The sequence below is a fragment of the Lissotriton vulgaris genome, chromosome 12 (genome assembly GCF_964263255.1).
Source record: "Lissotriton vulgaris chromosome 12, aLisVul1.2, whole genome shotgun sequence".
NCBI lineage: Eukaryota > Metazoa > Chordata > Amphibia > Caudata > Salamandridae > Lissotriton > Lissotriton vulgaris.
In genome coordinates this window covers 38,354,711-38,379,718 of record NC_141700.1, presented here as the reverse complement: position 1 = coordinate 38,379,718, position 25,008 = coordinate 38,354,711, and the positions used below count along the sequence as shown (strand labels likewise).

General features: G+C 46.8%; 1 protein-coding gene across 2 annotated transcripts in view; it reads left to right on the top strand.

Annotated features, from left to right (window-relative positions):
- Positions 1 to 25,008, top strand: part of CPAMD8 (C3 and PZP like alpha-2-macroglobulin domain containing 8) — a 1,208,079-nt gene that overhangs the window by 272,998 nt on the left and 910,073 nt on the right. For both annotated transcript variants that reach the window (XM_086946939.1, XM_086946938.1), the window contains exon 20: positions 3,980 to 4,211. In XM_086946939.1, the coding sequence (XP_086803065.1) occupies positions 3,980 to 4,211 (232 nt within the window). The remainder of the gene's footprint in view (positions 1 to 3,979; positions 4,212 to 25,008) is intronic.

Genomic DNA, 25,008 nt, shown 5'->3' with positions numbered 1-25,008 from the left:
AACAATTGCATATGAACTTGCATTTACTTGTAAACACTGCATAATATGTTGCAAAGCATTTATTTCACTTACCAGTGCCAGGCTTGGTTTGGTTCTAGAAATAAAATAACTCAATATTATTTTTATACAAACAAAATTGGTCTGAGTTCAGTCTTTGAGTGTGTGACATAATTTGCTGATTGAGTGTGTACAACAAATGCTTAACCATACCCTCTGATAAAGCCTTACTGCTCTCCCACACTACCACAAATAGAAAGTAAGGTGCTATTTACTTTTACCTCTGTCTATCTTTGGGGTGCCACTGGACTTTGTGCACACTACACCTCATTTTGGAATAGTATATACAGAGCTAGCTTCCTACAATCAGGTCATTAGCCCCCGAGCAAACTTTTTAGGACATGTTCCCTTGCTGGGGCGTGTGGGCAAGAGTGATAAGTGGGTTGAGGCAAACTGTTAGTCAAAAACTACAAGAATGTAGAATATCAATGAAATGTGCACATATTACTGGTCTACTTGCCAGTCAGTGTGAATTAAGTCTTTAATTCGATTTGTTACAGTAATCTCTGGACATAATCCTTTTAAAACCCAAAACACATATCATGCAACGTTTCCTCACATATTTCCCCACAAATTCCTAGCTCATGGTTTTAAGTGTTTAAACACTGGAAGGAGTTGTATATTTTGGACTTTGGCCCAGAAGAGTAAGCGCCCTCATGTGTGAAAATAATATGTACGTGCTAAGCGGAAGGGACCTCAGGTGCAACACACTGTGCGGTTAAACAGGCTGGAATGTGGCCAGAAGAGAAAGAAGGTCCTTCTGCTCATTTCTTTCAGCTGCTCTCGTTTGTGTTTTTGTTTTTTTAAGCCATGGGGAAAGAAAGCAAACATATGTTTGTACATTTTGAATGTAAGATATCTTTAGTTTTAGGGGGTTCAAGTAACTTTGACAAACGCAGAGACAATCATGCTGTGCTTGTGGTCAGGGTGAAAAAGTGATTCACGTGAAAGCTTTTGTACATCAGTGAGTGTGGTTAGGAGTCAGTAACAAACAACAATTCACGTGTACAGCACACTGGCAAAGCCTAAACCAATATATACCAGTCGTGGAGAGTTTATAAGACCACCCCAGCTCGCTGGAGCCTTGATAGCTTTATGGTTCATTGCTCTCTCAGTAAGTACAACACGTCGATGGCTCTTGGGTTTATCCACACCCCATACCTCAGATGCTCATTTATATTTTGGTTTATTAACTGTTCAGTTTGGTGTAGCAATGGTTAGTTTCGGAGTTGTATCCCCTTCCTCTTCTCCTAGCACTTATGGGTCACTGTACTGCTCAATAAAAACCAACTAAACAGTAACTCTTGCGCAGCTTGTGCTTCTAACGCAACATGACATACTCGTGACAATAATCCTTTAATCCCATTTGAGACATTTCCCGATTTATCCCTGATCCGCTCCACTCACACCATTTACCCACAAGCTCATGGCTTGGTATTGCTTTCTCAATGGCATCCCTTAAAATTGCCTGACTTTCCCTGCCAAATCATTTTTCTTTCAATTTGGTGATTTCACTGGTCTGAAATGGTTACACGTAAATGCATCAATGGCAGGAAGATGGGAACATTATATACCCTGGCACATAAATGACCACATGTCAGACGGGATAAGGTAGGTAAAGCCTAGCTTAGTCATCTGGCCCACACATTGATTGCATAATGGTGGATGTGTTGCATAATTTGTAATTTATTTGTCTGTTCACTTGTGATGGTGTCTGCTACACTCTGTTAAAGGGAGACATGTCCACTCTGTTACTATGATCCTTCTTTATGGGATCTTTTTACAGTTCACTATACTTTAGTTCTGTTTGGTTAATTATTTATAATACACAAAAATTCCAGATCGGAGAATAACCTCATAACACTTATAAATGAAAGAACAAAACTAATAATAAACTACAGTAGAAGGATCATAAAGAAAAGGAATAAAAATAGAACAAAACGTTCTCAGTGATATCAATCAATGTAAATGTACCAAATGCAAATTTTCAAAATATCAATAATGTATAGGCGGATTTGAAATACAGATACTATTTCATGAAGCTATTGAAGGTAAGCTATTAAATGTAAGAAAATTGTGCAGTGTTGTACCTGTATTTTTAAAAGGAGGTCCAGAGTTGTGCTCCTACCACCTTGTATGACTTAGCACAGAGTAAGACTCTTTGCAAACTTTAGGTCACAAGCCTAGGCTGAGCAGCTCAGAGGAACATGTGAGATGGCTGGTTGACCTAACAAAATCTCTGACAATAAGGCTAGTGACAAGCTACATGCAACTTTCCAAATGAGTATAGGATCCCAAATTTAATTTGCTGCTCAGTAGTCAAGCATCACAGTTATTGCGAAGCAGATGACAAATTATATCACCATATTCTATGATCCCACTGAGATACGATATGTTCCACTAGGCTTTCCCAATTTAAAGCTGAATTTGGGACACTAAGGGGGTCATTAGGATGGCGGGCGGACCCATGGAATGGGCCCGCCCGCCATCAGTGCGGGGGTCCCGTTGCATACATTCGGATGCTCCCGCCACACAGGCGGCCGCATCCTCCATTCCTGACATTCTGGCAGGCAGTGCACTCAGCACCGCCCCCACAATGCCAGGAAGGCATGTTGTGAACTTCCATGCACAATATGGCAGGCACTGCGCGATGCCTGCCATATTGTGCATGGAACTGCAGGGGGTACCATAGGTACCACGCGCATGTGCACCCCCCCTCCCGGAGTCCATGGGTGCCCACACGGGCCCCCGCAAGCAGACTCCGCATGCCTTTCCGACATGTTCCTGGCCACATCCATATATGGCTGGCGGTGTCTAACAGACACCGCCACCATATTGAACCCTATTCCGCCTGGTCGACTTGTCGACCAGGCGGAAAAGCGGCGGACGGTCTTTCCGCTCGCCGTGGACCCTCCAGCCATAGTAATATGGCGGGGTCTTTGCTGGAAGGATGGCGGGTGGATCGCTCCCACTGGGCCGGCAGTGGCTACCGCCGGCCCGGCGGGGGGCGATCCGCCCGCCATCCTAATGGGGCCCTTAGTGTTGAAATCCCTGCTCCTTGGTGTAGTAATCCATTAATCAGAAGCAACATTCATCTAGGTAGGAGATTAAAATCCTTCCCTCTCAATACACACTATCAGCAGAATAAAATCCCATCTCATTAAAGCAGCAATTCCTACCACTCCTCGGCTAAATGAAAATGCTTTTTCCAAAAATAAGTTGCATAACACCTCGTCTTCAGAGCCAGAACAGAAGCATATGTTGTCAGGAGAACATTCTCTTATCCTAGACCAAAATTTCACTCACTGTCAAATGCTCAAGTCAGGAGAGAACTAAACGGACTCCTATCCAGAACAGAATCTACCCAAGTTAACCAAATTATACGAATTTCCTAAAATATACTACATGACATGAGCAAAACCCATTACCACCAACGTTCACACTCACATTCTACACAGTTCACTTAATGCGATTCAAAGCCCTTATATGCCACAGCAATGGTGTAGATCACAGTAAGCATCACTTTCCAAGTTTGTCTCATACAAATGATAGACATTATCAACATTCTTTTATTTGAATTAACAACAATTCATTTCCTATTAACATACGCCAGATGTGAAGTGCTAAAAGAATTCATCCTGTTCTCAAGCACAGTGACATTTAAGGCTTGCTTTACAGTCAGTTGATTATGGAAACTACTCTGATTTCTCAAAGACATGTTAAATCTGGAGGATAATCCACCAGTGGAGTGTTCTTTATTAAAGGAATACTGTGGCAGAGTGAATAGTCCTCTGGATTTAGCATATTCTCCACAAATCTGAAGATATCGTATTAAAACGAAACTCTACTTTCTAATTGTTCTATCTGAAAGATAACATATTCAAATTTTGTATTTGTCCAATTGTTTATTCATTTTTGGCAGTGACACAACAGGTGAAGCCCAACTCCATGTGGAGGTTCCAGACTCAATTACCACATGGATTACAGAGGCTGTGGCTCTGTCAGAGGGGAAGGGACTAGGGCTTGCAAAGCCCAAGGCCTTGAAAACCTTCAAATCTTTCTTCATTGATTTCACCTTGCCATACCATGTCATCCGTGGAGAACAAACCAAAATCCCGCTTGCAGCCTACAACTATTTGACCACTTGTGCAGAGGTAAGAGAGAAAGGCCAAGCATGTGACTTCATCTAGAACTGGCTGTGTTTGTCCTTCTTTTGTTGTCTTCTCACATACTATTTGCCGAAAGGTCCACACATAAAATAACACTGAAATAACATATCATCAGTCATTAAGTGTTACTTAAGAGCAACCACATGGCTGTAAGCTTGTTCGTTAGTGGAAAGTCTCACCATCATTTGCAGAACGCTTGAAGCCAAATGAAACTTGTGGAATTTGCTATTTCCTTGAGTATTTTCTGTACCTGCTGTAGTTACATTGTTAATAATGGTCATATGTCCCATAATGTCATGAATCTTCATAATGCCTCCTCTTTTGATAGAGATTGTCATAAAGTTCTTGCGGTGTGTCCTGATTATATTATGGGATGTATTGTACCCTAAGCCTCCGCAGACTGTCACTGAAAGAACCTCTCCAGACTCATCTTATATGCGAGGAGGTGGACGGCCTAGCGCCTTTAGAGGAGACAGTGCTGAACAAAGTTTATTGGTATGTCCAGCAATGGCAGAATGGAAACAACCTGATAATCTAAGTTTCTTGCTGCGGATACTGCAGCAGATGCTGCCACTAGCGTCTCCTTTGATAATGATAGGGTATCTGACAGTGGGGAGACAACCGTCAACGACAAGGCAACTGCTTAAACAGAGGTGATCATTGATTAAGAGAAAACAAAGGGGTGGGGACCGAGCGTGACTTGCAGAAGCAGCATGGTGGCCACTTAACCCAGGAGCTCCTGGCATCGGCCCCACCATCCTTCATCATTCTGTGGCGACAGCCGTTTCCAACTACCAAGGATCGAGAGGGCGTGGTTGGAGTGCTGCAGGGTGGCCACCGGAGGGGCTACGAGTGACGGAGTGACCCTGGGACGAATGGGAGCGCCACAGCCTGTTGTAGGCAAGCAGGGGAGCAGCAAATTCAGCCTTTGGGCGTAAGGCCTGGGTGAGGACTTGAAAACTCCAAACCTCCTAACCCGGAGCCCTGCACTATGAATGGACATCTGTGGGATCCAGGGGCATGGCTGGGGTGGGGTTAGAGGAGAGGGCGACTTCTATGTCGCTGTGCAGCCAAGGTGCCCATGAGAGGTGGGGGGATAACCAGAGTTGTGCAGCAGACCTTAAAGGTGCCATTTCCCCCCTGAGCACACAAGTGTGTCTGAAGGGCCCCCAAATCCTGCAGCAAGATCACACCATTGGGGTCCCGCCATCAATAACTTGATTGCAGCTTCTTTGGGTCCTGCCAGGTATTGCAGGTGTCTCTCGGTATGGCAGGCGGTTGCATATAAGGGGAAGGAGAGACTGTCACCTCCCCCTTCTGGGGTCTAGCAAACAGGGCCCCTCAAAGCGAGTGGCCTGAAGGGGAGTCCTGTTCTAGGGCAGGCTAAAGCCAACACATGAGATCAAACGGGGCTGTTTGTGATTTCCGCCCACTACTATATGGCAGTGGATGGAGTAAGCGGGCCCCACACAGAATACGCATCTAAACCTACAGGCATACCACAGGGGGTCTTCTCCTCACCCCCTTCTTTTTCTTATTCTTCTGGGACCCACTATAGCCTCGGTAGTTGGCACACGCTGTACCTCCAAAAACCCCTTTTAAGCAACCTGACAACCTCCCTACAAAGGGAGGACCGGCAAGCCTGCTCTCTGCAGTCATAGACCCAGAAAGGTGGTGATGGGGCATACCAAGCCAGTCAGGATGATGGCCAAGTCTTCGGGCTGCCCGGAGACCCACTTGGAGGGGGCAGCTGACATGTCTGGAAGGGACAAAGTAGATGTCAATCTGCCAGCTAATGAGACCTCCAAGGTCCGCCTAGAAATGAAGTTGAATGCTGTGGCAGTGGAAATTAATCTGCTCTGGCATGATCATAAGCTCTTGGCACAGGTCACTCTCACTGAGAAAGGTACTCGCTGATCTTCAGCCTCAAGCCTCTCACTTTCAACAGCAACTATGGTTGAACTTCCTAGAAATGAGAACTGAAGACGCAGAGGGGAGAGCCAGGTGCAGCAATATTTACCTTATAGGCCTCCCAGAGGGATGCGAGGGATCCAACACGGTGGACCATCTGGAGCAATGGTTTAAAGAGCTGGTCCCGACTGAGGAACTCACACCCTTCTTCTCCATTGAGAGAGCCCATTGGGCCCCAACGAAGCGCCCTCCCCCTTGGCCCCCACTGCACCCCGTCCTAGCCAAGCTCTTGCAACAGGGGCGTAACACAGGCCCCCGCAGCCCACGCATTGCGGGGGGGCCCCGCGCTCCAGGGGCCCCCACGCTCCAAGGGGCCCTCACTTCATCATTGATTGAATGGTGCGCAGTGCGCACAGCACTCCCCCGGCCTTTTAATAAATTAGATCATGGTGCGCAAGGCATGCACCAGGGGGGCCCCCGGCCCGTCGCCCGGGCCTCAGAGGCTCATGAATCCTTAATTAAAAGGTGCGTGCCGTACACACACGCTCGGACGGGCCTCAGAGGCTCACCCACTCTTCATTAATAAAATGGGGCACAACTTTTTCTGCGCACGCACGGGCCCCAGCCGAGCCTCTTATAACTGGAGTGTGGGCCCGGCCGGGGCCTCTGAGGCTCGTCGTTTGAGTGTTCTCCGGGGTGGGGCAGAGCTGGTAACCAATGCCTGCCCTGATTGAATTTGCCATGACGTGCGCACGCAATTTAAAGTGTGCTGCGTCACAGCGTGAGACTGAGGTGCGCCTTCCCAGGACCCAGCCACGCTCCTACCGCAGGACTGTTCGAAGGACGTCACCGGCCATAATTTAAATGAATGTATTACTAGCCCCCCAGACCCTGCCTGGCTATCCTTGCCCAACCCTGCCCCTGCCTTCTGCTTCTGCTAGCTGCCCGGCCCGCCTCACGCCTACCTCTGAAACAGGTATGTTTTAGACAGATGACAGCCATCGCACGTTTTCAGGCTTATAAACCATTGCCTTTCCCAATAACCAATGTCACGCAGGTAGCCCACTCTGCTGGGTGCAGGGTCGTATTCGTAACACCGTACTATTAGTAGAAAAATGCTAATTAAGTTCTTAACATAAATTATTTTCATGCATATTTATGTTTACGAAGGCCGACAGGCTGAAGCAGGAAGGTAGAAGCAACACTTTGAAAAGGCTCGAGACTTTCCCCACCCACCCTTTACCCCCAGAATCTCAGTATCTGCACTGCCCATGTACATAAAGTCAGCGCTTCTATAGATCCCGCAGTTCTCCGAATGTAAACATGACAGGCTCAAGAGTTTCTGAGGCACTTGAAGGAAACCGTTCCCACTAATTTACAAGTAGATCAGCTGCTTAAGCAGCAAGTGAATGTGAAGAGCAACAAGTTATATATTTGAGGCCAGGCTTCTTCTGGGATTAAGAAATGGCTGCACCAGATAATTTGGCAGAGCCCAAGGTATGCAGAAGGCATAATTAAAACCGCAGTGATGATTTGTGACTTCTAGAGATAACCCTTCAATCTCCACAGGCACAGCCCTTTGCATCAACGCTAACATTAATTTATTGGGTATTCAATTCCAGTAGAACCGCCAGTATAGGAAAACTCTATGAATTCGTCCTTGTTTTTATGTAAGGGGCTGTCCACGTGCATTACTGTGCACAGCGTTTCAGAAACACCTTCGCAGAAGTACAGCCGCGTGTGTTTCTTTTGTGAGGAAAAACATGTACTCCTGTGGAGAAACTCCTTCTCCTCCTCCCCCTCCAAATCTTAGAGGTGATCCCTGTCCATTCCTACCATGGAGATTGATTTACTATGACCCCTTACAGGAGTAAACCGCCGACCATAGCCAGGATGTGTAGCAGTCAGAGGAAGTTTGTGACTAACCACAGACACTGGGGAGGGGGGAGCATGTGTGTTTGTGTGTGTGTTCGTGTGTGTTTGTGTGCATTTTTGTGTGTGTTTGTGTGTGTGTTCGAGTGTGTGTGTTCAGGCCGTCAGGTACTTTCCACCCCAGAACAAACTGGATCCGTAAGGCCCATTCACCCTCTACCACGAGCAGATGAACTCACAGGAGTATCTTCTTGTGAGTAAATCTTTTACCTAAGGTTAGACCAAACTTGTCAATGTCAAAAGTGGCCTGAGACTTGTATACCAGGCTGGTAGTAAATGTGAACCAAACGCGTCGTGCAGCTATCTTTGATTATGCAGTCCATTGTGTTGACTAGTGAGAAGGCCTATGTAAATATTCATATCCATAGGTTAACTAACAGAGTTTTAAATACAAAGATGGGTATTACTGTGCAACACGCGGGTGAGTCATGCATTCAGAGTTCACACCTTTCCAAGAGAAAATTTCCGGCCATCAATTGTTATTTTAAGACTCTGCAAAGGCCTGGATCCTGGACATGCCTTATACTAACTGGAAACAAAAGCGTATTTAGTCATTTGTAATGTGCAATTTCGGTGTTTGTTTACTTTAGGTATCAGTTGGTCAGAACACATTTAAGCATGCTTTCTTTTTATGTGTGTGAAGTATAGGGATAAACGGTAAAAATATGTAGCAGGTTTGATTTTACTTTTTCTTTTACTGGCTGGAACATCAACATATCAACCCATTGTTTTTTCGATCTCAGCTACACGTACTTCACTGTACTAATAGGACGCAATAAAATTCAATAGCATCTGGGTGTAAGACATTTTATGGTGATGATTGCTTTACTTTTCTATGTTCTTAGTAAACAAATAGTTTTGTATCAGTATTTTAACCTTCCATTTTGTGGTTTTGAAGCAGTTGAAATATGTTTTAGGGCTTTTCATTGATCAAAGGGGTATCATTTCTAATATTTATTATTTCCTTGCTCTTTATTGCTTGGTCTTTGGCTGTTGAGGGTCATTCATAAGTGCACTGAATCCATGGTGATGTCACAGAATTTGAAAACTTGCCAGCTATGTGTATGTAGCCTTCTCACACACCTCTGCTTCCCTCAAAACCCCTGACTCTGGGGCCTGGCTGCAGCAAAGTGCAGCCTCTATGTAGCACTCCTATGTAAGGGCAATAGGTTAGTGTCCTTACATTTCTGGTGCTTTGTAGCAGTTTTAAGATCTTCTTAGAGTTTCTTGTCACTTCAATGGGTGTAATTTCTGATATTTCTATGTTTCCCTCGTCTTCATTGCTTGATTTGGCACACTAGAAAGTGTCACTCCTAGTCGTTGAAATGTCACTCATAATTACACTGAAATTATGAGTATGTCACACATAAGCAATCAGAAACCTTGGCAGCTATGCCCCCAGCAGCCCCTGTTTTCCAGCCTCCAGGGACCCCATCAGTACTGTAGCACACACAGCCAGTACTACACTCTCTCGTCGGCGTTGGTTGCACCAGTGAGTTGCCTCATAACAGTCCTACCTCATAAAATTAAATGGTGCGTGCCATGTGCGGTGGGTGCAGGTAACTTCATCTTCCAGGCCCAGAAGCAAGGGTGTTGAAGGCAACTGCCTCGAGGCCAGAGACCTTTTGCATATTTACATACCTTTGTAAACTGGTTACCAAGGTTTAGTTTTTTTTCTGGTTCCAGTACCTCCTGGGCCCACACTCTGCCTATTCCTTGCATTTTTTGAATTTTACATTTAATGCCGTAGTGTGAGAATGCATTTCATGAAAAGGAATATAAAGTAAGGTTGCCATAAGAAAAATGACAGCAATGTGTTGTTTAAAGAGCTTGGAAAAACCTTGTCTTGACATTAAATAGCTTTATAAATAAAGTTTCTATTGATCTGTAATGTGACTTTCCTGTCTTTGCTCACTTTAATGATCAGTCATGGATCATTCAGGCAGCCCAAGAACACAATTAAAAGTGCTTTCTATTTATATTTGTTGTTCGAAGTATGAACAGATAGGTGCTGAAAATACGGCTTTAGGTGAGTGTTTATTTTTGTCCAGTCTGGGACATCAAAATAATGAGCTAGCAACCCTAATCATAAGACAGGAAGTTTGTTGGAGGATCAGTACCTTATTTATTTCCTCAACCATCGATCTCTGATTAACGCCATAATAGCAATATTTTAACGTATATCTGAAAACCCTACGCCGGCGTCAATAACATGCTAAGTTACTTCAAGTGTCTGGGAATGCACCCTGCATTCAGACAACTCACTCCTCATTCTCGCCCGTCACTTTTACGCTCAACCTGCACTCACAGCAATCGCAATGTGCTCAAACTGATCACCATGCACTCACAACATTCACCAGCTCACCCTGCACTTACAGTGATCACTCTTCACTCACAATGCACTTGCGTTGTTCACCCTGTTGTACCTAACCCGGCAGTCACACAAGCACACTACTGGCCCTGCACTAATGTCACACTTGACTCAGCTGTCCCACTCACTGCTTAATCTGCAAACCCACTTAAACAAGCCCATCACTAACCTTGCATTCATATGTCCCACTCTGCACTTACATCCACACCCAAATTCATATGGTCATCTCAATCACCCTGCAGCCACTCCTCTTACCCATTTCTCACACTGTCGCATCACTCACCATGCACTCACGTGGGCACTCCAACCACCCACAAGGCGCATAGGGTTAATATGCATGCTACAAAAAACGTGTACCATGCAGATCACAGAACTGAGTGTGAGTAAACTATGAGTAGAGCTATAAAAAATGAAATGTTTGTCAGAAAGGTGTTATAGAGAGATGAGGTGCATTGTCGGTGAGTGGTAGTGAGGGAATTAATGGAAAAGGAGGAGAAAGGGTGCGGCAAAAAAGACTGTCAGATGCCAACCAGAGACTTTTTGAGCATGGGCAAAGTGGGCTCCGGCCCAGGGTCCCAGACTTTCAGGGGGCCCCCTGATAAAACCAGCTCTGTTCTGTAGCGTCTTGCCCTGATGACATTAAATGATTCTTGAACAGATTGTTTTAAATAAAACTTTCCTTCGCTTTTTTAAAATATTTGTGGTGTGTGGTTCGAGCAGGTCGGCCTGGCGTCGTTGGCTCAACATCATGTGATACTGGGGATTGGGGAAAAATCATTAATCTCCCCGTGCCTAACAAGAAAGTATGTAGTTCTTTCCAGTGAGTCCCTGTGTATTTTATTACACCGTGGACTTTGCAAACTCACTATTAACCCTGTTAGTGAGTTTGCAAAGTCCATGATGAAATGAACGAAATACTTTTTTGTGAACACTCTTTGAAGTGCTTCAAAAAGTGTTAATGTTTATATAGCGAGAACGCGACCCGAAAGTATTATCGCAGCTGGCTTTAAATGAGCGTGCCAGTCAGTTCTTGACTTTGTTTGTATGAAGCTCGGAGGGAGGACACTGAGTGATACTGATTGCGTCCTCAATGTGTACTGACTGGCGCGCTCATGTAAAGCCAGCTGCGCTAATACTTTCGGGTTGTGTTCCCGCTATATAAAGATGAACACTTTTTGAAGTGCAGAGTGACTACTTCCCTAGATTTTGTGGACAGAAAGTGAACAATACGTCAATCATAATATTTCTTCTTGAATGTTTCTGTTCAGTTGTTTGTTTAGTTGTTTGCAGTTTAAATAAAAAAAATCCTGTGAGGTTCTCTGCATTGTGTATTGAAGTCTGTTTGAAGCTCTGTGGTTATACTGAATAAGCAGCTATCATGTTGTTGGTATGTGATATGACTCTAATAATGTAATAACTACACTTTCACAATTGCTTCAATAACCTTCTTGCTTATCACATTTGCTTGAAAACGCACCATTTACCTACTCTTTTTTCAAAATTTTCTCAGAGGAGAACCCCCGAACCCTCTTTTAATGGTTCAGGCTCGCTCGCTGCACTCACTCGCCATGGTGCTCTCCCACACAACTTTTACGCCTCACCATTTATAAACATCACCAGCACCACTGGTTGCCAGTCGAGTTTTTATGGAATTCCAGGTTTGGGTTAGGCTTTCAAAGTTTCATGTTGTTGCCCATTAATGTCAATTCTAATTCTGACCCTTCATAGTTATTCTTCAGCCATAGGCAGTTCCTGAGACAATAGGACCACTCTTTGGCATTGTTCTTATTGCTGCAGTTCCTGAGACAATAGGATTGCTCCTTGGCATCGTTCTGATTGCTGCCTCAATTAAATAATCTGCGTTTGACATTATTGTTAGAAATGGCATAGCTTATATGTTGAGAGGGTTTCCCACTTTCTCATTAGAACTTTGAAAAAGACAATATAGAGGTATTTCATTTAAATGTTGGAGGTTTCAAATTGAAATATGCTAGATTTTTGGGGAGTGGGGCAAAGTGGCAGGTGGTGGGCCGGGTCACGGGGGGGGGCCCTCCATGTGTTTTGCAGGGGGGCCCCCTCAAGTTTCGTTACGCCACTGTCTTGCACATCAAAGACCGCAACACAATCCTTAAGATGACTAGCCGGGCAAGCTCCATTCTTCAAGACAATCATCAGATTCTCCTGTTTCTAGATGATACCCTGGCAGTTCAGCAACAATGAGCCTCTTTTTGGGGCGAAATGCAAACTAAGAACCTAGGCCTGCAGTATGTGCTTCTTTTCCCTTCCAAGGTGAAAGTGTTCCACGACAATGAGCCCTTGTCCTTTTCAGAACCATCTGAGGTCTGGGATTGTCTGGAAGCCAAGATGCAAGGCGAGATTGTGCCAGAGGACAGACATGGGTTCCTCAGACTTGGCTGCTACCTCCAGGAGCAGAGCCGCCAACCCGGGCAAACACCAACCCAGAGCATGCCTTCAACTACAAAGGTATATGCCCTAAAGATGGCAGCCCCCCTACACGCAGAACAGGTCGACCATTTGGACTCCTCCTCAGCACCCTCAAAGTCTATGAGCTCTTGCGGCTCTGCCCAATCAGAGGTGGGAGGGCTCCCGCTTGTAACCTCCCCTAGAAAGTGGATGAAGTTATATAAACCTATGGCATGCTGCTGCAGTGGGAGCCCTCCCCCATGGAGACCACAGATACGTGGAACTGGCCTGATTGTACCTGTACTATCGGCAGTTCTCTGGGATACACGGGAGCCGCGCTGTGTCCAAAGCATATCACTAGGTACCTAGCCGGTGAGCACCCCCTGAACGCCTCTTTACTGCTGTCCCTCCACTTCCGATGGACTTGACACAGAGTTTGGGCGACAAGCCATAGCCTTGCTGCCCAAAGTATTGCTGTTACATCCAGTTTGATGATTGTTTGCCTCTTAACCCCAGAGTATTGTGATCATTGGTCCTAGGTTTTATTCTTTCAGAGGGCGCTCCCACTATATTTACCTTTCCCAACCCCGATTTTGGCCATATATCCCTCCACATGGGAACAGAAGGGAGGGACAGTTACTCTAGGCACATGACGCTCCTCTCCTACAAAGTGCTCCCATTGGAATGTCCTTGGGATGCATACCTCCATTAAACATTACCACGTTTATACCTTTCTGAAATGTAAAAATATACAAATTTATCTGTTATAAGTTATATATTGCGCATCCATAGGTAGCCCGAAGTCAGTAGCGATGGAGGGGTCAGGTATATATGACTAATTACTCAGCATATGCCAGGGGAGTCTTAACATGGGTGAGGGCGGGGACCCCAGTGGAGGCACTGTCACAAAAAGTGGACTCAGAGGGCAGATTTATTTTCCTTGGGCGTGCCTAAATGACAATCAGATCCTGATCGGCAGCATATACACCCCCCAACACAGAGCAATCCCAATTCCTACAGTGGTTTCCCTCCGCTTAGTGAGGTGGGCACACATCTCTTGGCTCCTGGGTGGGGACTTAAATACAGTATTAGACCTCGACCTGAATCCATCTCATACAGTAGTCCCCACGGTTACCACAGCTAAGAATCTGCAGCAGTGGCTGCAACAATGGGACTTGGCAGACATTTGGCACCAACAAAACCCAGGCGTTTGTTTCTACTCTTTCTATTTGCCAGTTCATAAAAGCTAATCACACCTTGATCGCATCTTTTGAGCAAATACAATTTCCCTTTACATCACCTCCCCAGATTATCCGGAGAAGGGATTTTACAACCATAACCCCATAAAACTAGATCTACAATAGGGATGGAGGGCATCTCCAATACCGACCTGGAGACTACAGCCTTCTGCTCTTGAGGACCCGCCATTCCAGGATGTCCTGGCTGACTCAATACAGGACTACTTCAAGCGCAATGAGGGCCTCTCTTTAGCCATGGGATGGGAGGCCTTTAAGGTGGTCATCTGGGAATAATGCATACAGACTTTGGTTGGGGTCTGACCCACCCTACTCCGGGAATTGGAAACAGCTGAGTGTGAATACATAGGGGTGGAGTAGAGGGCTGCTGCTACTCCCAGGCTCCTTCAGACTCTGAGCAGTCTCAGGGAAACAGAAGCACAGATATTAGTACATCTCTGATGCTTGGATAATACGGCCTATACCGCTAGAAGTCACTCAGAGGGGCACTGGGTTGAATGCTGGCGTGGTTGGCTAATAGGGAAACCAGTGAGCCCCCCATGACCACTATTCGAGCCCTTGATGGCAGCTTTTTAAATGCACAATAGGCTATACAAAATGCCTTTAATTCTCATTATATGGACTTATACATGCCGACCGGGAGGCATCCCCTGAAGTGCTGGTGCAATTTTTAAAGCCTATACCTCTTCCTAGAATCTTCCTGATAGAGCGGGGAGACTTGGACGCCTCATAACGCTTCAAGAGGTGAAAATGGCAATTACAGCTTTATCTACCGGTAAGTGTCCTAGGATGGATGGCCTCCCGGCGGAGTTCTATAAAGCATTCCAAGGGAAATTAGCTCTTAGCTTACTAAAATTATGCGAGGTAGCACTGGAACCGGGGCGCATCCCAGTCACGATAGGAGAGACCTCTACGGTCTCACTAGTAAAACTTTGGAAAGACCCCCAGGACATGACATCTTATTGCCCACTGCAAAAATGAATATCGACTATAAAATCCTGAGTGCAGTTTTAGCTAACAGAGTTCAGCAAATGTTGCCGCAATTGGTACATAAGGACTGGGGAGGAATACATCCATTGCCTTTATCGAGTGTTGGAAGAAAGCCAAATGACATGGTCCTGCATGACAGTACTATTGTTAGATACCCACAAAACGTTCAACTTTCTTAAATGGGACTTTTTATCTTCTGTCCTGGAACAGGTCGGCTACGAACCCAACATAACTAAGTTGATTCGCATAATATACACTTCCTCCACTACACAAACTCGATTTGGGGAGTGTCTCTCTAAGTTCATCCCGATGAACGAGGAACCAGGCAGGGATGCCTCCTCTCACCTCTTCTTTTGTCTCTAAAGATGGAGCCCTTTGCAGCTCAGGCACAGGCGTAGGGCGTGGGCTGGGGAATCCCACTATCTGATGGTTCCCACATCATTTCCTTGTATGCATACAATGTTCTACTCTTTTTCAGAGACATCACCTCCGACCTGATGGAGTTTGACTCGGTGTCAGGACTCATTATTAACTGAGAGAAATCGTTCTCATTTCCACTTGGGGCAGGGGCGACCCCACGCATACTTGAGATAATGTGGGAGGACCCATTCTCTGGGAGCCAACCTCCGTCCAGTATCTAGAGATCCGGATATACCACACACTCCCAGATTGAAGAGATGACAATCTGGGGATGACAGTCACCTCCATTCGGTCGAGCCTCCCCTTTTGGAGATCTCTTTCCCTATCCGTGGCAGGCTGTATCGCTATAGCTAAATGGTGACACTCTCTAGGCTCTACTGTTACTTTGGGAACCTTCCTGTAATTCTCCCCAGATCTTTCTTCTGGGATCTTCACTCCCTTCTGGGAGACCTTAGCTAGCACACTTCCTGCAGACCAGTGGCTCTGTCTAAGCTTCAATTCCCATTGGATCAGTGTGGATTTGGGCCCGAATTTTAAATTTTACTATCTAGTTGTCCAATAACCTGGCTTGCATACTGGCTGGTGGGTCGGAACCTAGGGAGGGTTCACTTGACCCCTGCATCAGGCCCGGAAATTAATGTGGTTAGTGTGCTTAAAATGGCCATCACTTCTCACCTCTGACTCTAAGCAGTAATGCTCAGCGAAGGTAAGAAAGGATGTCCATGTCACCATCTTGCAGATTTTGGCCACATGATCTCCCCTTCCCAAGGCTGATTTTGAGGATTTTGCCCTAGTGGAATGGACTTGTATGTGTGTCAGTGGTTCCATACGTGCATAGGCGCAGCACATTTTGATACATAAGATGATCCGCCGAAACGGGATTCTCTTCTGTACTGCATTGCCATATGTACCCTATGCAGAACTGATCATTAGACCTAATCTCCTTGGTACTGTCAATATAAAATCTGACCGACCTTCTGGGGTCCAGACTATGAAGAGTTTCCTCCTCCTTAACGAGGATAAAAAAGATGGAAATGTAATGGATTGACCCACATTGTAATGAGTCCCCACCTTTGGCAAGAAAGAAACTCTGGTTCAATGGGCCAGTGTTGGGAAATAAAACACGAAAACCGGGGTGTGAACATTTAGTGCATGCATCTCACTGACACACCTCGCTGGAGTGACTGCATCCAGAAACACTGTTTTAAATGTTATAAACCTGAATTAACAACTAGGAAGAGGTTTGAATGGAAACCCCCATGACAAATGTTAAAATCAAATTGAGGTCCCATTGCAGCATGACAAATGGAGTAGGTGGAAATACATTGGCCAGTCCCATTAGAAATCAAATGAAAACGAGTGACTTAAACAAGAACGGCTTTTCTGGACGGCAGAGAAATGGCAACAAGGCTGCCAAGTATCCCTTAGGGGTACTTACAGAACAATTTCCGGGCAAACGAAAGACAGAGCATCAGAATAGTGAAAAGGATGGCAGATCTGGAAGGCAGAGAAATGCCGACAAAGCTGCCAAGTATCCCTGAGGGATACCTACAGAACAAGTTTTTGGGGCTAATAAAAGTGAGAGCGCGAGAATAGTGAACAGGTGGACCCTAAAGGGACCTACGTTGTCATCGGCGCATCAAGCAACAAACCTGTTTAACCTTCCAGAATACACTGTTTTAGTTGAATCACGGTGAGCACTGAGCAGACAAAGTCACAATACTTCTGGCAGTTAAAATTAACTCGGGAGTCCCTTCTCAATATGCAAGCATGATGGCGGAGGCTCTGGATGACAATGAGCAGAATCTGCCCCTCCAACTAGGTGAGGAGGCGAGGTGAGGAGGCCCTCTCTGAGAAGAAAATGGAGCAGAGGATACTGGGAAAGATGCAGAAGGTCTACAAACACCATTTTCTCGGCCAGTCCAGAGTGATGAAAAGTACTTGGGCCCACTCTTTGCGAATCTTCCTTAGAACAAGAGGAATCGATGGTATTGGGGAAACTTGTAGTGCAATTAAAAATTCCACTTCAACTAAAATGTGTTCTTCGAGGCTCTCTGCAGTGGATACACAGAAGTGTAGGCATTGTGCATTGACAAGAGTGGCAAAGAAATTCATTTGAGACAAGCGCAAAGATGTCTTCCATCACATCCAGGTGAAGGCGCCACTTCTGACTGGCAAGAAGCAACTCAGGGCATCGGCACAGAGTTTCACTGCTTCACAACAGAGAATGTCAGACCCCGTCCTCCCTACTTCTTGGCATACCACCTTGTGGTTGTTCTATCTGGACCAACGGACTGCAAATGGAGAGGAAGGCATTGAGTGCCAGCCATATTATACTCAGCTCAAGCAAGTTGATTTGAAGAACTTGCTCCTCTGAAGATCAGAGGAGTCTGATCTCCAGTTCCTCTATGTGCAGTCCCTATCCTATAGAGGAGGCATCCCTCACGACCATGACCACGAATGGTGGAGGGTCAATAAATGTTATGTTATGTTATGTTATAGGTTTGTTGAGCGTGACAGCTGCCCCAGCAACGGGGCGTCCCGGCGCTAAGAACCAAAGCACAACCTGTGGGGGGGGGGAGAAAGGATTATAGGGGTGGGAAGATGTGAGTTTTGATTGCTTTGCGAAAAGCGGACAGGTTGTCGAGGCAACGGATGTGGAGGGGAAGGGAGTTCCAAAGTTTTGCTCCCAGCAGTCTGAAGGAGCGGCCCCCTATGCGGCAGAACTTCGTGCGGGGAACCTCTACCAAGTGCTGCCCCGTAGAACGCAAATGGCGTTGGGGGGTGTAAGGTGTTAAAAGCGAACGGAGGAGTTCGGGGCAGTCAATTTTCAGGATTTTAAAAGCCGTGGTCAGGGCCTTAAATTGGATGCGGGCTTCCACAGGAAGCCAGTGGAGTCTGTGTATGGTGGCTCTGGCAGAACACCTTCTGGGGAGGCCTACTATTGCTCTGGCAGCAGCGTTCTGTATTCGCTGGAACCTGATTGTCTCGGCTTTATTAGCGCCCAGGAGTAGGACGCTTGCGTAGTCTAACCTAGCCAGGATGGTGGATTGGACAATGAGCTGCCGTGTTTTGTGGTCAAAGAAGCCTAGAATATGATTGAGGCTTCTCAGGAAACCGATGCAGGTAGCCGCTACTTTTTTTGTATGAGTCTGATAGTTCAGTGCAGAGTCGAGCCATACACCCAAGTTTTTAACCAAAGATTTGGGAGGGGGTGTAGGGCCCAACAAGGGGGGCCACCAGTGGTCGTTCCAGCAGCTGGGGTTCTTGCCTAGGAGTAGCACCTCGGTTTTTCCTGCATTCAGTTGTAAACAGTTTGCAGTCATCCAGTTGGCGACTGGGCGAATGGATAACAATGCCTACTATGCCTACCATGGCTGCTCATGTCTAATCATTTCTTCCAGACAAATGGAGACAATGCCAAATAAGTTGTGCATAGTTTACCTGTACATATATTTCTCCTGTGTTCTTTCGGCCTCTCTCTGAGATCTGACTAAGGCTTCTTCAGACTTAGACATGGGCTGGTCCAATTGTGGGACCTGAGTTGTCAGGCCTGGAGATGGTATCAGAGCTGTCATCGGTAATGGTGCTAGAAAAGGTCTTGCTGGCAAAAGTGTGGGGCCTGGAGGCATTGATGGAGGCTGAGAAAGGAAGGGGGTGAACAGCGTTTAGGAAAGACCCACCAGGGGGAACTGTAACTGCACCAATAAGTATCCCATGGGGAAGAAGGAGCTCTTGAGTGGGGGGACCAAAGAATGTCGAAAGATGTCAAACATATTTTTTTTTAAAAGGCAGAATCTGAGTCCGGACTCCGACACTCTGGATAAGCCGGTGGGGCTTGCAGCCTTGGCAGAGACTCCTATATTACAGCAGGGTCTAGCACTGGCAGCAGGGCCGCAGGCAACACCGGCATCATGCCCTGGCATACAGGTATCTCAATGAGTTTATGCTTAGAAGATGACTCCGCAGTGGATAGAAAATATATCAGCAACTTACCTTTTGAGGAGTGACACTTAGAGGAATCACTGTTTCCCTTTTATTTTATGTTTGCACTGCTTGTTTCTTGACGATCTTGGTAAAGAGAACTCTGGGAACTTCGAGCAAGGACAGGACCTAGTTTGGGCTTGGAATCATCATGAGCCTTGACCAGGAACAACTTAGCTTCTCTATAATTAGTGGCAAACTCCTTTTGTAAGATTGAAGTGATAGTTAATTCCAAAATCATAAGCACATGGCACACTGTGACTGGCCAGTCAGGATCCCAAAAGCGAATGCCGTAACTGTTAAAGGAATCCATACTCACCGCTCGCAGAGCACACAAGACACATTCAAATGCATACAAGTTGAATTCATAACACTGTACCATATTAACACTTTAAACTAATCATGCGTTAGTCACCTGTACGTGAACATAAACCATGCGACAGGAGTGTCATACGCTTAATACACTCTCTCTCTTTGATGTCCTTGGGGTGCATGCTAAGGCATGACTCACAGAACTGTGTGTCATGCACTGACCCCAGATACCAAAGACAAATGTTGTGGTGGCCTGCAATGGGCATCTGACTCATACAGTCCATACAGGGTTTAAACCCTAAACTTTGACATGAGACGCCCTGGGAGATGTACCAACACTATATGAAGTACAATGAAATTCGTTGTGTAAAGAGATCAGGAGAGTGAGCTTTGCATCCACATCAAAAGGTGTAGAAAAGGCTACCGGCCGACCAAGATGGCCGCTTAGCCTGTGAGCTCCGAGGACCCAGCTGCCCTTTTCACTGATCCTCACATTTATCCTGACATTTCCGCTGCTCCGACGACGGCCACCAGGGTTGGAGCGCAAGCGGTATCGCCTGATGCAATTCCGGTGAAAATCGGGCATTGTGATCTGACCGAGAGGCTGACCGACAAACTGCGGCCTACCTGCAGCGCCAAGACCGGGGACTAAAGTTGAGAGCCGGCCGCCGTCTGGTAGTCGGGGATGTGACGACCGTGCCTTTCCCTGATCCGGCGGAGGAAACAGACAGTGCGAGTTTTTCAGCAACGGCGCACGCTCGTGAAGCTGCCCGGCACCGGTGACTATCCACCCCATGAAGTGAGGCTGCCTGACTCTGCCGACTCCGATCCGCAGTTCCGGCCGCTGGCCATGACGGACACGAGAGGTTGCAGCCGCGGTAAGTGTGGGGCCCCTTACCCCGGCTGCCGCTGTGCACTAACAGCTGCCGCCCTGGGGGTGGTTCTCCCCCCCCTCCTCGCATAGACCGGCGTTGATCTTTGGCTCACCCGGATGGACTGCCCGAGCCGGGTGTTGCGTCCCTTGTTCTCGACGGCTCTGGCGTGTCAGTGGGCCTGAGACCGGGGTGAAGGGAGTCCCTGGCGGCTGTACATCTATGTGAGCACCGCAAAACAATACCGCGCCCTTTTGCCTCCGCCCGATTGGACATCTGGCGCTGTCGCTGCCGCACTGATACGCAGTAAGTGTCCCCGGTTACCCGCTCCTTGGGCTCAACACACTGTACTGATTCTTCCACGGACGGACCCCCGGCCCATACCGACTGGAAGCCTCCCACCGGACCAGCTAACGGGCACTGTGGGCTACACGAATCAGGCACCATGGCGGGCAGGGGACCAAGGCATATTACCATGCAGGTGAAGCTGGATAAATTTGGCTACGAAAAGGGCTCATCTCCCGGTCACTCTCAGACTAAGCATGTGGACAGTGAAGGGGCAAAAAAGATCACCCTTGAGGATGTAATGAAGGCTCTGCCTAATGCACAGACGACGGAGAGCACAATATCTACAGACGTTTCTTTGCTGCGTGCAGACCTCCACAAGATGGCGGATAGGGTAAAAGAAGTGGAAATAGTCGCCAAATCTCTAGTTACAGACACTTCTGAATTACAGACCTCAGTCGCCCAGCTTGAAAAGGAGAACAGAGCACTGGCAGAGAAGCTCGATGAGCAAGAAGGGCGTGCAAGACGCAACAATGTTCGGATTATTGGTATTCCGGAGTCAGAAGGTGCAAGGGCTATGGACTTATATGTTGAGGAACTAATTACCACCAAACTGCAGCCTAAGGGACTTTTTCTCAGTGGAGCGTTCCCACAGGGTGCCCGGCGGCAGACCTAAACCGGGTGCGCCCCCAAGACCGGTGCTCGCCAGGCTATTTAACTTCAGAGACCGTGATGCCATTTTACAAGCAGCAAGAAACTCCCAGCGCATCCGCGACTTAAATTCCACTGTGACGTTCTTCCCGGACTACACGGTGGCCGTATCTCGAAGACGACGAAGCTTCATTGAGGTCAAGAAGTTGCTCAGGGCTCAAGAGTTGCCATACTCGATGCTCTTCCCCGCAAGACTTCGGGTAGTGGCAGTCGAGATAACATGGTTTTTTGATACGCCCGAGGCTGCACATGACTGGCTGGAGGGATGGCGCACTGTGGACAGATCAGATCGTGGGTCAAAACCGCACCGACACCGGGACACTGAAAGTGCTGCAGGAACTTCTGGCTCGGGAGGCCCCGTACCGAGCCAATCTCCACTCCAAGAAAAGGAATGATCTCTGCTCTCATATTACTGTTCCCCGATTTCAACGATAATCCTGTACCTATTTCGGCCTCTGCCGCTTGTGACTCTGGACTGGGGCAGGACTAGGGGCTCTAAGGGGCTGGTGCCTCGCTGAACTCTTCCCCCGACAAGCAAGTATTGGGTAATGGGAGGGATAAAGCGCTCTGCTGAGTTGGGGTGGCGGGCAGTTGAAAGTTCATCTAGCAGGGAGGCAGGGAGGGTGGGTGGGGCACAGGGTGGAAGGGTAGATGGGTTGTTTTTTAGTGTTACTTTTGCTTTTTGTATGGTGATGAAGGCGACATGTTGCTTGAATGAAGGTGCATCGCAGGTTTGGTCCCCTATTGATTTGCACATCAATACACACATCGGTAGATGGCCACACACGTGACAGGTACACCTGAGACTCTGTTCTGCGACCATTCGAATCCTCAGGGTTGGTTCGATGCTCAAATAGTATCCATCTCTAAACCGCCCCAAATCTGCTATGAATACTACGCAGACTAAAGGATGGTTAAGCGAGGAAAGAATGGATAAAGCCAGGAAGGAAAGGATGGGAACAGCGGGGAGGGAGACCTTTGAAGACACAAGAAGAGAGAAGAACAAACAATTACTAACCACTATAGGCGTGCTTCTTCTCATAAACAATGTATAACTATTTGAGCTACCACTAACCTGTAAAGAAAAATACATAGGAATTCACATTGGAGTTGTGTACAAGAAGTCTTCCTACTTCAGGAGGCTGAAACAACAATGATGGGTATCAGACAGTTCTCTACGTATTCTAATATCTCCAACTTCAAACATAGATAAAGCACACTACCTGTCTAACATAGACGAACCCCTTCATTCATACACAACTCCTGTAAAGAGAAAGAAAAGCATGTATTTCATGAACATTTTGTCTTGGGCAAGGCACTTTCCATGTTCAATAGCATACAACACGATTACCCCTTGTAATAGTGTTTTGTCAATCTGGGAGTTACATCACTCCCCAACAAGTAAGGGTATGGAAAAATCAATGACACAAAGTTTCCTCAATGCTGCCGAACACCAATGAAGTCATGTGCTTCTTTTTATCCGGGACAATATTAATCACTCCTTGCACCCAGATACTGACTCGTAAATCCAGCCATAAAGTAACATATGAAGGGTCAGCTCCCCCTCGACTTGGAAGCACAAAACACCCAAACAGTTACACAAGGGTTTCAGATTCCAGCAAAGCACGTTCCCGTGCAACCAAAGGAAAAACGCCGTTTGTTACCACCACAAACGATCGTTAATGGAGCTCCAAAAGCACTCAGAGGACGGTGCCGAAGGCACCCTTACCAGCCACCGACAACTCCGGTTCCAGATCTCCAGAGGCCAGTGAACACAATAATCGGCAGCGTCCTGCCCAGTCTCCGTACGGTTATGCGCTGTGACCACCTGACCCGGAAGCAATCCGCTCATGTCGCGCATGGCGCTACAGCCGCTGGGAATTGTAGTTTGTGACGGCTGTGCCCTCGTAAGCCTAGTGCCCCCTAACAGGACATCCCCCTCCCGGAGGGCACAGACAGGCACATGGTTTACCAGGATGACGACGGTAGAAGGCAGCCACCAGTCTTGGAGCATGCACTCCCGATGCAGGTTCCCATGAGTTCTCCTCAGCACCATAGCCCTTCCATGCAATCAAATACCATAGTTTCGCCCTGCTAACCTTGGAATCCAGCACCCTCGCAACCTCGTACTCTTCCCCCTGATCCACCCACACGGAAGGAGGCTGCACGCGAGCATGTCGAGCAGCTGATTTCAACAACAACACATAGAACACAGGGTAAAACTTCATGTGGGAAGGTAAAGCAATCTTTACAGCAACTGGATTCACATGTTTAACTACAGGGAATGGACCGATATAGCGTGGGTTAAAAATGCTATATCTTCTGAATCGAATGTTTCTAGTGGACAACCACACCAGATCACCTTTCTGAAACACAGGTCCCTGTTTACGATGTTTATCCGCTTGCTTTTTATACATCAACTTAGCTGTCACCAAATGTTTTCTCGTATTTACAATAACATTCTGTATAGCAGAAATCCTATCCCTGACTTCAGGAACACGATCACCCCTAATAGGAGAACTAAAAGGGATGAACCTGGGGTGGAAACCATATGTGCTGTAGAATGGTGTGTGTTTCGTAGAGCTGTGAAGTGCATTGTTATAGGCTATTTCCGCCAACCAAAGCCATTCCACCCACATGTCTGTATTGCAATCCACGTAACATCGCAGATACTGCTTCAAAGTTCGGTTCAACCTTTCCGTCTGTTTGCGGGTGGAAGCTGGTTGACAAAGCTGAAGAGATATGCAAAGATGAACACCACGCTTTCCAGAATTTTGCAGTAAATTGGGATCCCCGGTCCGAGACTATAACCTTTGGTAGACCATGTAATCTCATAACGTTTTCCATGAGTATCTTTGCCAATTGACCAGCAGTGGGAAGGGATTTGCATGCCACGAAGTGTCCCATTTTGGTTAGATAATCGATAATTACAAGAATGACTGTATGACCTTTATCAGCAGGTAGTCACACAATGAAATCCATAGATATGCTTTCCCAAGGCACTTCCGGTGTGGGTAGTGGTTGTAGCAACCCTTGTGGTTTCCCTGTCAAAGGTTTGTTTTGTGCGCATGTTGTGCATTCTTTGATCCATTCAGGAACATCTTTTCTCAAAGATGGCCACCAAAATTGCCTCAAAATCTTTTCGCAGGTCTTCTCCACACCTTGATGGCCAGCACTAGGGTCTTCATGACACCACTGAAACACCATGCGACGTAACTGTAAAGAGGGTAAGAGTAATTGCTTCCCTTTCACATACACCCCTTGTTTCTTGATCCATTCAGGATGATGTTTCAACCAATCTTTCCACCGAAATG